At 43.8% G+C, this 14,607-nt stretch overlaps 1 protein-coding gene across 1 annotated transcript in view; it reads right to left on the bottom strand.

Annotated features, from left to right (window-relative positions):
• LOC118383952 (collagen alpha-1(XI) chain-like) overlaps positions 1 to 14,607 on the bottom strand; it is a 164,846-nt gene that overhangs the window by 78,345 nt on the left and 71,894 nt on the right. The window contains 10 exon segments of the mRNA XM_052526138.1: positions 650 to 703; positions 2,180 to 2,224; positions 4,976 to 5,029; positions 7,844 to 7,897; positions 9,000 to 9,161; positions 10,593 to 10,637; positions 11,025 to 11,078; positions 11,279 to 11,301; positions 11,304 to 11,322; positions 11,598 to 11,651. Of these exon segments, the coding sequence (XP_052382098.1) occupies positions 650 to 703; positions 2,180 to 2,224; positions 4,976 to 5,029; positions 7,844 to 7,897; positions 9,000 to 9,161; positions 10,593 to 10,637; positions 11,025 to 11,078; positions 11,279 to 11,301; positions 11,304 to 11,322; positions 11,598 to 11,651 (564 nt within the window).

Raw genomic sequence — 14,607 nt, 5'->3', positions numbered from 1 at the left:
TCAGGCTATAATGGTAGAGAGGCCAGACGGAAACCACTACTCAGTAAAAGGCACATGACAGCCCACTTGCAGTTTGCCAAAAGGCACCTAAAGACTCTCAGACCATGAGAAACAAGATTCTCTGGTCTGATGAAACCAAGATTGAACTCTTTGGCCTGAATGTCAAGGAGGAAACCTGTCACCATCCCCATGGTGAAGCATGGTGGTGGCAGCATCATGCTGTGGGATGTTTTTCAGCGGCAGGGACTGAGACTAGTCAGGATCGAGGCAAAAATGAACAGAGCAAAGGTACAGAGATATCATTTTTAAAATTGGATTTGCTAAAATGTCTAAAAATCTAGTAGTCTATAAGTTAATAGTATAGTATATTGTATAGTAGTCTATAAGTTAATAGTATAGTATATTGTATAGTAGTCTCTAAGTTAATAGTATAGTATATTGTATAGTAGTCTATAAGTTAATAGTATAGTATATTGTATAGGATTCTATAAGTTAATAGTATAGTATACTGAGGTTATGCTCCAAAAGGCACCCTATTCTCCATGTAGTGCACTACTTTTTAGGGTGCCATTTGGGACGCATACTGTATTACTGTTGGATAGAGAGATTATGATGACCTCATAATGATTAAAATGGTTTGAACTCTGACCTTTCCCCCTGTCTTCCCCGTTGGTCCCTTGGCACCCCGGCCCCCACGCACCCCCTGCCGGAAACACAACAGTATTACACACACAGATAAACACGCATAGGCAGAGACAAATACACACACACACACACACACACACAACACACACACACACACACACACACACACACACACACACACACACACACACACACACACACACACACACACACACACACACACACACACACACAGATAAACAAACCTAAGCACCTTGCCGTCATATCTCTTGACGCCGAAAAGGCCTTTGACCAAGTTGAGTGGCCCTATCTATTCAAGGTCCTACAGAAATGTAACATTGGAGATAGGTTCACAAATTGGATCCAGCTTTTATATAGGAACCCCTGTGCCAGAATACTCACTAACCAATCATTGTCGCCCCGATTTAACCTCAACAGGGGGACAAGGCAGGGTTGTGCGCTGTCGCCTATGCTCTTCGCCCTAATTATCGAACCGCTCGCTCAGACGATTAGATCTCATGCAGCAATACACGGCTATAATACTAAAGACACTCTAAATAAGATCTCCCTATACGCAGATGACATCCTCCTCTATGTAACAGAACCCCAGGCTAGTATCCCAGCTATTCTTGATGTGATCAATTTGTTTGGTACCTTCTCGGGATACAGAATAAATTAAAAAACGTGTCATTGTTTTGTATGTCGTGTTTTGTATTATTTGTTCTGCACCCAGAACAAAACTGAACAAAACCCAGAACTCTGGGTCTTGTTGTTCCTGTCTGCTGTTTTATGTTTAGATAAGAATTGTATACCTGTCATGTATACCTACCTATACACCATTCTTGTGTGTGTTTAATAAAAATATTAAACACACACATTTGAAAAAAACCTAAGCAGACACACACATACATGCACATGCAAACACACACAGACAGTACTCACACACGTACACACACACACACAGACAGTACTCACACACAGACACACACACGCACACACAGACAGTACTCACACACGTACACACACAGACAGTACTCACACACACACACACACACACACACACACACACACACACACACACACACACACACACACACACACACACACACACACACACACACACACACAGACAGTACTCACGCACGTGCACACACAGACAGTACTCACACACGACACACACACAGACAGTACTCACACACGTACACACACAGACAGTACTCACACACACACACACACACACACACACACACACACACACACACACACACACACACACACACACACACACACACACACACACACACACACACACACACACACACGTACACACACAGACAGTACTCACACACGTGCACACACAGACAGTACTCACACACGACACACACACAGACAGTACTCACACACACACACACACACACACACACACACACACACACACACACACACACACACACACACACACACACACACACACACACACACGTACACACACAGACAGTACTCACACACATGTACACACACAGACAGTACTCACGTTAGGACCCCTCTGTCCTGCACTGCCTGCTTCCCCCCCGGGACCCTGTGGAAGAGAAAACAGGACAGACCGTTACCATGGGTACACCATACAGACTGTTACCATGGATACACCACTGAGTACCTGACAATATACTGTATACTATACCTGACAATATACTGTATACTGTACCTGACAATATCCTGTACCTGACAATATACTGTACCTGACAATATACTGTATACTGTACCTGACAATATACTGTATACTGTACCTGACAATATCCTGTACCTGACAATATACTGTATACTGTACCTGACAATATACTGTACCTGACAATATACTGTATACTGTACCTAACAATATACTGTACCTGACAATATACTGTATACTGTACCTGACAATATACTGTACCTGACAATATACTGTACCTGACAATATGCTGTATACTGTACCTGACAATATAATGTATACTGTACCTGACAATATACTGTATACTGTACCTGACAATATGCTGTATACTGTACCTGACAATATACTGTACCTGACAATCTACTGTATACTGTACCTGACAATATACTGTACCTGACAATATCCTGTATACTGTACCTGACAATATACTGTACCTGACAATATACTGTATACTGTACCTGACAATATACTGTATACTGTACCTGACAATATACTGTACCTGACAATCTACTGTATACTGTACCTGACAATATACTGTACCTGACAATATCCTGTATACTGTACCTGACAATATACTGTACCTGACAATATCCTCTGAACGCTCCTAGACGGAAACACTCTGAACTCTCCTAGAGAACACTCTGAACGCTCCTAGAGAACACTCTGAACGCTCCTAGAGCGAAACACTCTCAACGCTCCTAGAGAACACTCTGAACGCTCCTAGAGAACACTCTGAACGCTCCTAGAGAACACTCTGAACGCTCCTAGAGAACACTCTGAACGCTCCTAGAGAACAGTCTGAACGCTCCTAGAGCGAAACACTCTGAACGCTCCTAGAGAACAATCTGAACGCTCCTAGAGAACACTCTGAACTCTCCTAGAGCGAAACACTCTGAACGCTCCTAGAGCGAAACACTCTGAACGCTCCTAGAGAGAAACACTCTGAACGCTCCTAGAGAGAAACACTCTGAACGCTCCTAGAGAAACACTCTGAACGCTCCTAGAGAACACTCTGAACGCTCCTAGAGAACACTCTGAACGCTCCTTGAGAACACTCTGAACGCTCCTAGAGCGAAACACTCTGAACGCTCCTTGAGAACACTCTGAATGCTCCTAGAGAACACTCTGAACGCTCCTAGAGCGAAACACTCTGAACGCTCCTAGAGCGAAACACTCTGAACGCTCCTAGAGAACACTCTGAACGCTCCTAGAGAGAAACACTCTGAACGCTCCTAGAGCACACTCTGAACGCTCTTAGAGAACACTCTGAACTCTCCTAGAGAACACTCTGAACGCTCCTAGAGCGAAACACTCTGAACGCTCCTAGAGAGAAACACTCTGAACGCTCCTAGAGAGAAACACTCTGAACGCTCCTAGAGAACACTCTGAACGCTCCTAGAGAACACTCTGAACGCTCCTAGAGAACACTCTGAACGCTCCTTGAGAACACTCTGAACGCTCCTAGAGCGAAACACTCTGAACGCTCCTTGAGAACACTCTGAACGCTCCTAGAGCGAAACACTCGGAACTCTCCTAGAGAGAAACACTCTCAACGCTCCTAGAGAACACTCTGAACGCTCCTAGAGAACACTCTGAACGCTCCTAGAGAACACTCTGAACGCTCCCAGAGAACACTCTGAACGCTCCTTGAGAACACTCTGAACGCTCCTAGAGAACACTCTGAACGCTCCTAGAGAACACTCTGAACGCTCCTTGAGAACACTCTGAACGCTCCTAGAGAACACTCTGAACGCTCCTAGAGAACACTCTGAATGCTCCTAGAGAGAAACACTCTGAACGCTCCTAGAGCGAAACACTCTGAACGCTCCTAGAGAACACTCTGAACGCTCCTAGAGAACACTCTGAACTCTCCTAGAGCGAAACACTCTGAACGCTCCTAGAGAACACTCTGAACGCTCCTAGAGAACACTCTGAACGCTCCTAGAGAACACTCTGAACTCTCCTAGAGCGAAACACTCTGAACGCTCCTAGAGAACACTCTGAACGCTCCTAGAGAACACTCTGAACGCTCCTAGAGAACACTCTGAACGCTCCTAGAGCGAAACACTCTGAACGCTCCTAGAGAACACTCTGAACGCTCCTAGAGAACACTCTGAACGCTCCTAGAGAACACTCTGAACGCTCCTAGAGCGAAACACTCTGAACTCTCCTAGAGCGAAACACTCTGAACTCTCCTAGAGCGAAACACTCTGAACTCTCCTAGAGCGAAACACTCTGAACGCTCCTAGAGAACACTCTGAACTCTCCTAGAGCGAAACACTCTGAACTCTCCTAGAGAGAAACGCTCTGAATGCTCCTAGAGAACACTCTGAATGCTCCTAGAGAGAAACAGTCTGAACGCTCCTAGAACGAAACGCTCTGAATGCTCCTAGAGAACACTCTGAATGCTCCTAGAGAACACTCTGAACGCTCCTAGAGAACACTCTGAATGCTCCTAGAGAACACTCTGAACGCTCCTAGAGAACACTCTGAACGCTCCTAGAGAACACTCTGAATGCTCCGAGAGCATAACGCTCTGAATTTAGGAACGCCCAGAGTGCACTCTGGCACTCCAGATTGAATGTATGAACACGCCCTATTGTAAAGCCTCCCTCTACTACTCACCCTCTTCCCCTTCTCTCCCAAAACTCCAATAGATCCAGGAAAACCATCCGAACCCTGTTGGGATTGACACACACAGAAACATTACTGCTACGATCAGACAATGTGTTAGTTACTGCTATGATCAGACAATGTGTTAGTTACTGTTACGATCAGACAATGTGTTAGTTATTGTTATGATCAGACAATGTGTTAGTTACTGCTATGATCAGACAATGTGTTAGTTAAAGTTACGATCAGACAATGTGTTAGTTACTGTTATGATCAGACAATGTGTTAGTTACTGTTATGATCAGACAATGTGTTAGTTACTGCTATGATCAGACAATGTGTTAGTTATGATCAGACAATGTGTTAGTTACTGTTACGATCAGACAATGTGTTAGTTACTGTTATGATCAGACAATGTGTTAGTTACTGCTACGATCAGACAATGTGTTAGTTACGATCAGACAATGTGTTAGTTACTGCTACGATCAGACAATGTGTTAGTTACTGCTACGATCAGACAATGTGTTAGTTACTGCTACGATCAGACAATGTGTTAGTTACTGCTACGATCAGACAATGTGTTAGTTACTGCTACGATCAGACAATGTGTTAGTTACGATCAGACAATGTGTTAGTTACTGTTACGATCAGACAATGTGTTAGTTACTGTTACGATCAGACAATGTGTTAGTTACTGTTACGATCAGACAATGTGTTAGTTACGATCAGACAATGTGTTAGTTACTGTTACGATCAGACAATGTGTTAGTTACTGCTACGATCAGACAATGTGTTAGTTACTGTTACGATCAGACAATGTGTTAGTTACTGCTACGATCAGACAATGTGTTAGTTACTGTTATGATCAGACAATGTGTTAGTTACTGCTACGATCAGACAATGTGTTAGTTACTGTTACGATCAGACAATGTGTTAGTTACTGCTACGATCAGACAATGTGTTAGTTACTGTTACGATCAGACAATGTGTTAGTTACTGTTATGATCAGACAATGTGTTAGTTACTGCTACGATCAGACAATGTGTTAGTTACTGCTACGATCAGACAATGTGTTAGTTACTGTTATGATCAGACAATGTGTTAGTTACTGTTACGATCAGACAATGTGTTAGTTACTGTTACGATCAGACAATGTGTTAGCCTTCTCTCTGTTACTGCTACGATCAGACAATGTGTTAGCCTTCTCTGTGTTCCTGCTACGATCAAACAATGTGTTAGCCTTCTCTGTGTTCCTGCTACGATCAGACAATGTGTTAGCCTTCTCTGTTACTGCTACGATCAGACAATGTGTTAGCCTTCTCTGTGTTCCTGCTACGATCAGACAATGTGTTAGCCTTCTCTGTTACTGCTGCGATCAGACAATGTGTTAGCCTTCTCTGTGTTCCTGCTACGATCAAACAATGTGTTAGCCTTCTCTGTTACTGCTACGATCAGACAATGTGTTAGCCTTTCTGTTACTGCTACGATCAGACAATGTGTTAGCCTTCTCTGTGTTACTGCTACGATCAGACAATGTGTTAGCCTTCTGTGTTCCTGCTACGATCAAACAATGTGTTAGCCTTCTCTGTTACTGCTACGATCAGACAATGTGTTAGCCTTATCTGTTACTGCTACGATCAGACAATGTGTTAGCCTTCTCTGTGTTCCTGCTACGATCAGACAATGTGTTAGCCTTCTCTGTTAATGCTACGATCAGACAATGTGTTAGCCTTCTCTGTGTTCCTGCTACGATCAGACAATGTGTTAGCCTTCTCTGTGTTCCTGCTACGATCAAACAATGTGTTAGCCTTCTCTGTTACTGCTACGATCAGACAATGTGTTAGCCTTCTCTGTTAATGCTACGATCAGACAATGTGTTAGCCTTCTCTGTGTTCCTGCTACGATCAAACAATGTGTTAGCCTTCTCTGTTAATGCTACGATCAGACAATGTGTTAGCCTTCTCTGTGTTCCTGCTACGATCAAACAATGTGTTAGCCTTCTCTGTTACTGCTACGATCAGACAATGTGTTAGCCTTCTCTGTTACTGCTACGATCAGACAATGTGTTAGCCTTCTCTGTTACTGCTACGATCAGACAATGTGTTAGCCTTCTCTGTTACTGCTACGATCAGACAATGTGTTAGCCTTCTCTGTTACTGCTACGATCAGACAATGTATTAGCCTTCTCTGTTAATGCTACGATCAGACAATGTGTTAGCCTTCTCTGTTACTGCTACGATCAGACAATGTGTTAGCCTTCTCTGTGTTCCTGCTACGATCAGACAATGTGTTAGCCTTCTCTGTTACTGCTACGATCAAACAATGTGTTAGCCTTCTCTGTTAATGCTACGATCAGACAATGTGTTAGCCTTCTCTGTGTTCCTGCTACGATCAGACAATGTGTTAGCCTTCTCTGTGTTCCTGCTACGATCAGACAATGTGTTAGCCTTCTCTGTTACTGCTACGATCAGACAATGTGTTAGCCTTCTCTGTGTTCCTGCTACGATCAGACAATGTGTTAGCCTTCTCTGTTACTGCTACGATCAGACAATGTGTTAGCCTTCTCTGTTACTGCTACGATCAGACAATGTGTTAGCCTTCTCTGTGTTCCTGCTACGATCAGACAATGTGTTAGCCTTCTCTGTTACTGCTACGATCAGACAATGTGTTAGCCTTCTCTGTGTTCCTGCTACGATCAGACAATGTGTTAGCCTTCTCTGTTACTGCTACGATCAGACAATGTGTTAGCCTTCTCTGTTACTGCTACGATCAGACAATGTGTTAGCCTTCTCTGTTACTGCTACGATCAGACAATGTGTTAGCCTTCTCTTTGTTAACTGACATGTATATTGGTTTACTTGATATATTAACTCCTCTCACCTTCGGTCCTTTTTGTCCAGGATACCCCGGTAACCCTGGAACTCCCAGTTTACCCTGAGAGAGAGAGAGAGAGAGAGAGAGAGAGAGAGAGAGGAGGAGAAGAGAGAGGAGGAGGAGGGAGAGAGAGAGAGAGAGAGAGAGAGAGAGAGAGAGAGAGAGAGAGAGAGAGAGAGAGGAGGAGAAGAGAGAGGAAGAGGAGGGAGGGAGAGAGAGAGAGAGAGAGAGAGAGAGAGAGAGAGAGAGAGAGAGAGAGAGAGAGAGAGAGGAGGAGAAGAGAGAGGAGGAGGGGAGAGAGAGAGAGAGAGAGGAGGAGAAGAGAGAGGAGGAGGAGAAGAGAGAGAAGATTGAGTCTTCTGGAAATGTTGACTTCATGTATCTTTTTTTTTAGCTCAGTGGGACAGTGAGACAGTGGGACAGTGGGACAGTGGGACAGTGGGACAGTGGGACAGTGGGACAGTGGGACAGTGAGACAGTGGGACAGTGAGACAGTGGGACAGTTAGACAGTGGGACAGTGAGACAGTGGGACAGTGAGACAGTGGGACAGTGGGACAGTGGGACAGTTAGACAGTGGGACAGTTAGACAGTGGGACAGTGGGACAGTGAGACAGTGGGACAGTTAGACAGTGGGACAGTTAGACAGTGGGACAGTGAGACAGTGGGACAGTGGGACAGTGGGACAGTGAGACAGTGGGACAGTGAGACAGTGGGACAGTGGGACAGTGGGACAGTGGGACAGTGGGACAGTTAGACAGTGGGACAGTGAGACAGTGGGACAGTGAGACAGTGGGACAGTGGGACAGTGAGACAGTGGGACAGTGGGACAGTGAGACAGTGGGACAGTGGGACAGTGAGACAGTGGGACAGTGAGACAGTGGGACAGTGGGACAGTGAGACAGTGGGACAGTGGGACAGTGGGACAGTGGGACAGTGAGACAGTGGGACAGTGGGACAGTGAGACAGTGGGACAGTGGGACAGTTAGACAGTGGGACAGTGGGACAGTGAGACAGTGGGACAGTGGGACAGTGAGACAGTGGGACAGTGGGACAGTGGGACAGTGAGACAGTGGGACAGTGAGACAGTGGGACAGTGGGACAGTGCAGACAACAGTGGTTCAACCCCCTTCCTCCCACACACCCCATCTGTGTACCACCTACCTTTTCTCCAGCGATGCCCACGGCTCCAGCCTCCCCCAGGGGTCCAGCCTGTCCTTTAGGTCCTTCGGGACCATCCTCTCCCCTGGACCCTGGGACCCCGTTGTCACCCCCGTCACCTTTCAGCCCCATCTCTCCCTTAGAGCCGGGGAACCCATCCTCACCCTACAACCCGGAACAGAGATAACTCTGGGTAGTGCTTTGTAAAAAACACAGAGCTAATCGGGGTATAGCTGGGTAAAACACAGAGATAATTCAGGGTATAGCTGGGTAAAACAGAGATAACTCAGGGTAGAGCTGGGTAAAACAGAGATAACTCAGTGTAGAGCTGGGTAAAACACAGAGATAACTCAGGGTAGAGCTGGGTAAAACACAGAGATAACTCAGGGTATAGCTGGGTAAAACAGAGATAACTCGGGGTAGAGATGGGTAAACCACAGAGATAACTCGGGGTAGAGATGGGTAAATCACAGAGATAACTCAGGGTAGAGATGGGTAAAACACAGAGATAACTCAGGGTAGAGCTGGGTAAAACAGAGATAACTCAGGGTAGAGCTGGGTAAAACACAGAGATAACTCAGGGTAGAGCTGGGTAAAACACAGAGATAACTCAGGGTAGAGCTGGGTAAAACAGAGATAACTCAGGGTAGAGCTGGGTAAACCACAGAGATAACTCAGGGTAGAGCTGGGTAAACCACAGAGATAACTCAGGGTAGAGCTGGGTAAAACAGAGATAACTCAGGGTAGAGCTGGGTAAAACAGAGATAACTCAGGGTAGAGCTGGGTAAAACAGAGATAACTCAGGGTAGAGCTGGGTAAAACACAGAGATAACTCAGGGTAGAGCTGGGTAAAACAGAGATAACTCAGGGTAGAGCTGGGTAAACCACAGAGATAACTCAGGGTAGAGCTGGGTAAAACAGAGATAACTCAGGGTAGAGCTGGGTAAAACACAGAGATAACTCAGGGTAGAGATGGGTAAAACACAGAGATAACTCAGGGTAGAGCTGGGTAAAACAGAGATAACTCAGGGTAGAGATGGGTAAAACAGAGATAACTCAGGGTAGAGCTGGGTAAAACACAGAGATAACTCAGGGTAGAGCTGGGTAAAACAGAGATAACTCAGGGTAGAGATGGGTAAAACAGAGATAACTCAGGGTAGAGCTGGGTAAAACACAGAGATAACTCAGGGTAGAGCTGGGTAAAACAGAGATAACTCAGGGTAGAGCTGGGTAAACCACAGAGATAACTCAGGGTAGAGATGGGTAAAACACAGAGATAACTCAGGGTAGAGCTGGGTAAAACACAGAGATAACTCAGGGTAGAGATGGGTAAAACACAGAGATAACACAGGGTAGAGCTGGATAAAACACAGAGATAACTCAGGGTAGATCTGTGTCTCTCTCACATTTAACATTTACATTTAAGTCATTTAGCAGACGCTCTTATCCAGAGCGACTTACAAATTGGTGCATTCACCTTATGACATCCAGTGGAACAGCCACTTTACAATAGTGCATCTAAATCTTTTAGGGGGGGGGGGTGAGAAGGATTACTTATCCTATCCTAGGTATTCCTTAAAGAGGTGGGGTTCTCACCTTCTCCCCTTTGCTTCCCTTCATTCCTCTAATTCCGTCCGCTCCCTGTGGATGAGACAGAGAATACACACTTAGAATGGAACCCAGAGACAGAGAATACACACTTAGAATGGAACCCAGAGACAGAGAATACACACTTACAATGGAACACAGAGACAGAGAATACACACTTAGAATGGAACCCAGAGACAGAGAATACACACTTAGAATGGAACACAGAGACAGAGAATACACACTTAGAATGGAACCCAGAGACAGAGAATACACACTTAGAATGGAACACAGAGACAGAGAATACACACTTAGAATGGAACCCAGAGACAGAGAATACAGACTTAGAATGGAACCCAGAGACAGAGAATACACACTTAGAATGGAACACAGAGACAGAGAATCAGAACAAACAGAACAGAACACAGATTTAGAATGTACCTTCACTCCTCTTGATCCTGGGTATCCTATAGGCCCCTGGACTCCTGGTGGGCCCTATACACACACACAGAGACACATCAGTAACATCACACACACACACACACACACACACACACACACACACACACACACACACACACACACACACACACACACACACACACACACACACACACGCACACACACACACACACACACACACACACACACACACACACACACACACACACACACACACACAGTGACAGGCTTACCGGTAGTCCCTTCTCTCCTGGAGTCCCTCTCTCCCTGGGTGACCCTGTAGACACGAGGACAAGATCATATGGATGAGAGCGAATATGTGTGTGTGTGTTAGCGTGTGTGAGTCTGTTAGCGTGTGTGTTAGCATATGTGTGTGTGTGTGTGTGTGTGTTAGTGTGTATTAGCGTGTGTGAGTTTGTTAGTGTGTGTGTTAGCGTAGGTGTGTGTGTTAGCGTTTATGTTAGTGTGTATTAGCGTGTGTGAGTTTGTTAGCTTGTGTGTTAGCGTAGGTGTGTGTGTTAGCGTTTATGTTAGTGTGTATGCAGTACTCACGGTAGGTCCATCATTCCCAGGTAGTCCCTGCAACCCTTTCTTCCCTTGGGGCCCCTGAGAGACAAAGCCATTTTAATTACAACCTACACCTTTAATTTATCTCATCATATCATATGGCATGTAAAGTATATGTTGTCATATATCCCTGTGTTTTGGCATGTTCTATATACAGTTGAAGTCGGAAGTTTACATACACCTTAGCAAAATACATTTAAACTCAGTTTTTCACAATTCCTGACATCCTTAATCCTATTAAAAATTCCCTGTTTTATGTCAGTTAGGATCACCACTTAATTTTAAGAATGTGAAATGTCAGAATAATAGTAGAGAGAATGATTTATTTCAGCTTTTATTTATTTCATCACATTCCCAGTGGGTCAGAAGTTTACATACACTCAATTGGTATTTGGTATAATTGCTTTTAAATTGTTTAACTTGGGTCAAACGTTTCAGGTAATATATGCCATTCAGCAGACGCTTTTATCCAAAGCGACTTACAGTCATGTGTGCATACATTCTACGTATGGGTGGTCCCGGGAATCGAACCCACTACCCTGGCTTTACAAGCGCCATGCTCTACCAACTGAGCTACAGAAGGACCACAGGGTAGCCTTCCACAAGCTTCCCACATTAAGTTGTGTGAATTTTGTCCCATTCCTCCTGACTGAGCTGGTGTAACTGAGTCAGGTTTGTAGGCCTCCTTGCTCGAACATGCTTTTTCAGTTCTGCCCACACATTTTCTACAGGATTGAGTTCAGGGCTTTGTGACGGCCACTCCAACACCTCGACTTTGTTGTCCTTAAGCCATTTTGACACAACATTGGAAGTATGCTTGTCCATTTGTCATCTGGAAGACACATTTGCAACCAAGCTTTAACTTCCTGACTGATGTCTTGTTGCTTCAACATACCCACATAATAGTCCATCCTCATGATGCCATCTATTTTGTGAAGTGCACCAGTCCCTCCTGCAGCAAAGCACCCCCCACAACATGATGCTGCTTCACGGTTGGGATGGTGTTCTCCGGCTTGCAAGCCCCCCCCCCCCTTTTTTCTACAAACATAACGATGGTCATTATGACCAAACAGTTCTATTTTTGTTTCATCAGACCAGAGGACATTTATCCAAAAAGTACGATCTTTGTTCCCATGTGCAGTTGCAAACCGTAGTCTGGCTATTTATGCGGCTTTGGAGCAGTGGCTTCTTCCTTGCTGAGCGGCCTTTCAGGTTATGTTGATATAGGACTCGTATTACTGTGGATATAGATACTTTTGTACCTGTTTCCTCCAGCATCTTCACAAGGTCCTTTGCTGTTGTTCTGGGATTGATTTTTACTTTTCGCACCAAATTACGTTAATCTCTAGGAGACAGAACGCGTCTCCTTCCTGAGCAGTATGACGGCTGCGTGGTCCCATGGTGTTCATACTTGCGTACTATTGTTTGTACAGATGAACGTGGTACATTCAGGCATTTGGAAATTGCTCCCAAGGATGAACCAGACATGCGGAGGTCTACATTTATTTTCTGAGGTCTTGGATGACTTCTTTTGATTTTCCCATGATGCCAAGCAAAGAGGCACTGAGTTTGAAGTTAGGCCTTGAAATACATCCACAGGTACACCTACAATTGACTCAAATGATGTCTATTAGCCTATCAGAAGCTTCTAAAGCCATGACATAATTTTCTAGAATATTCCAAGTTGTTTAAAGTCACAATCAACTTAGTGTATGTAAACGTCTGACCCACTGGAATTGTGATACAGTGAATTATAATTGAAATAATCTGTCTGTAAACAATTGTTGGAAAAATGACTTGTGTCATGCACAAAGTAGATGTCCTAACCGACTTGCCATAACTATAGTTTGTTAACAAGAAATTTGTGGAGTGGTTGAAAAACAAGTTTTAATGACTCCAACCTAAGTGTATGTAAATGAGTTTTAATGACTCCAACCTAAGTGTATGTAAACTTCTGACTTCAAATGTATATTGACATACAGTATCTCATACATTCTGTGTTGGTATGTTTCAACCACAACCTACTTTGACATGTTTAATATGGTAGGACAGTCCTACCTGACATGTTTAATATGGTAGGACAGTCCTACCTGACATGATTAATATGGTAGGACAGTCCTGCCTTAACTTTAACATGTTTAATATGGTAGGACAGTCCTACCTTAACTTTATCATGTTTAATATGGTAGGACAGTCCTACCTTAACTTTATCATGTTTAATATGGTAGGACAGTCCTACCTTAACTTTATCATGTTTAATATGGTAGGACAGTCCTACCTTAACTTTAACATGTTTAATATGGTAGGACAGTCCTACCTTAACTTTAACATGTTTAATATGGTAGGACAGTCCTACCTTAACTTTAACATGTTTAATATGGTAGTACAGTCCTACCTTAACTTTATCATGTTTAATATGGTAGGACAGTCCTACCTTAACTTTAACATGTTTAATATGGTAGGACAGTCCTACCTTAACTTTATCATGTTTAATATGGTAGGACAGTCCTACCTTAACTTTAACATGTTTAATATGGTAGGACAGTCCTACCTTAACTTTATCATGTTTAATATGGTAGGACAGTCCTACCTTAACTTTATCATGTTTAATATGGTAGGACAGTCCTACCTTAACTTTATCATGTTTAATATGGTAGGACAGTCCTACCTTAACTTTAACATGTTTAATATGGTAGGACAGTCCTACCTTAACTTTATCATGTTTAATATGGTAGGACAGTCCTACCTTAACTTTAACATGTTTAATATGGTAGGACAGTCCTACCTTAACTTTATCATGTTTAATATGGTAGGACAGTCCTACCTTAACTTTAACATGTTTAATATGGTAGGACAGTCCTACCTTAACTTTATCATGTTTAATATGGTAGGACAGTCCTACCTTAACTTTATCATGTTTAATATGGTAGGACAGTCCTACCTTAACTTTAACATGTTTAATATGGTAGGACAGTCCTACCTTAACTTTATCATG

The sequence above is a fragment of the Oncorhynchus keta genome, chromosome 10 (assembly GCF_023373465.1).
Source record: "Oncorhynchus keta strain PuntledgeMale-10-30-2019 chromosome 10, Oket_V2, whole genome shotgun sequence".
Classification (NCBI taxonomy): domain Eukaryota; kingdom Metazoa; phylum Chordata; class Actinopteri; order Salmoniformes; family Salmonidae; genus Oncorhynchus; species Oncorhynchus keta.
The sequence above is the reverse complement of the archived record's forward strand: the minus strand, read 5'-3'. Positions and strand labels throughout refer to the sequence as shown.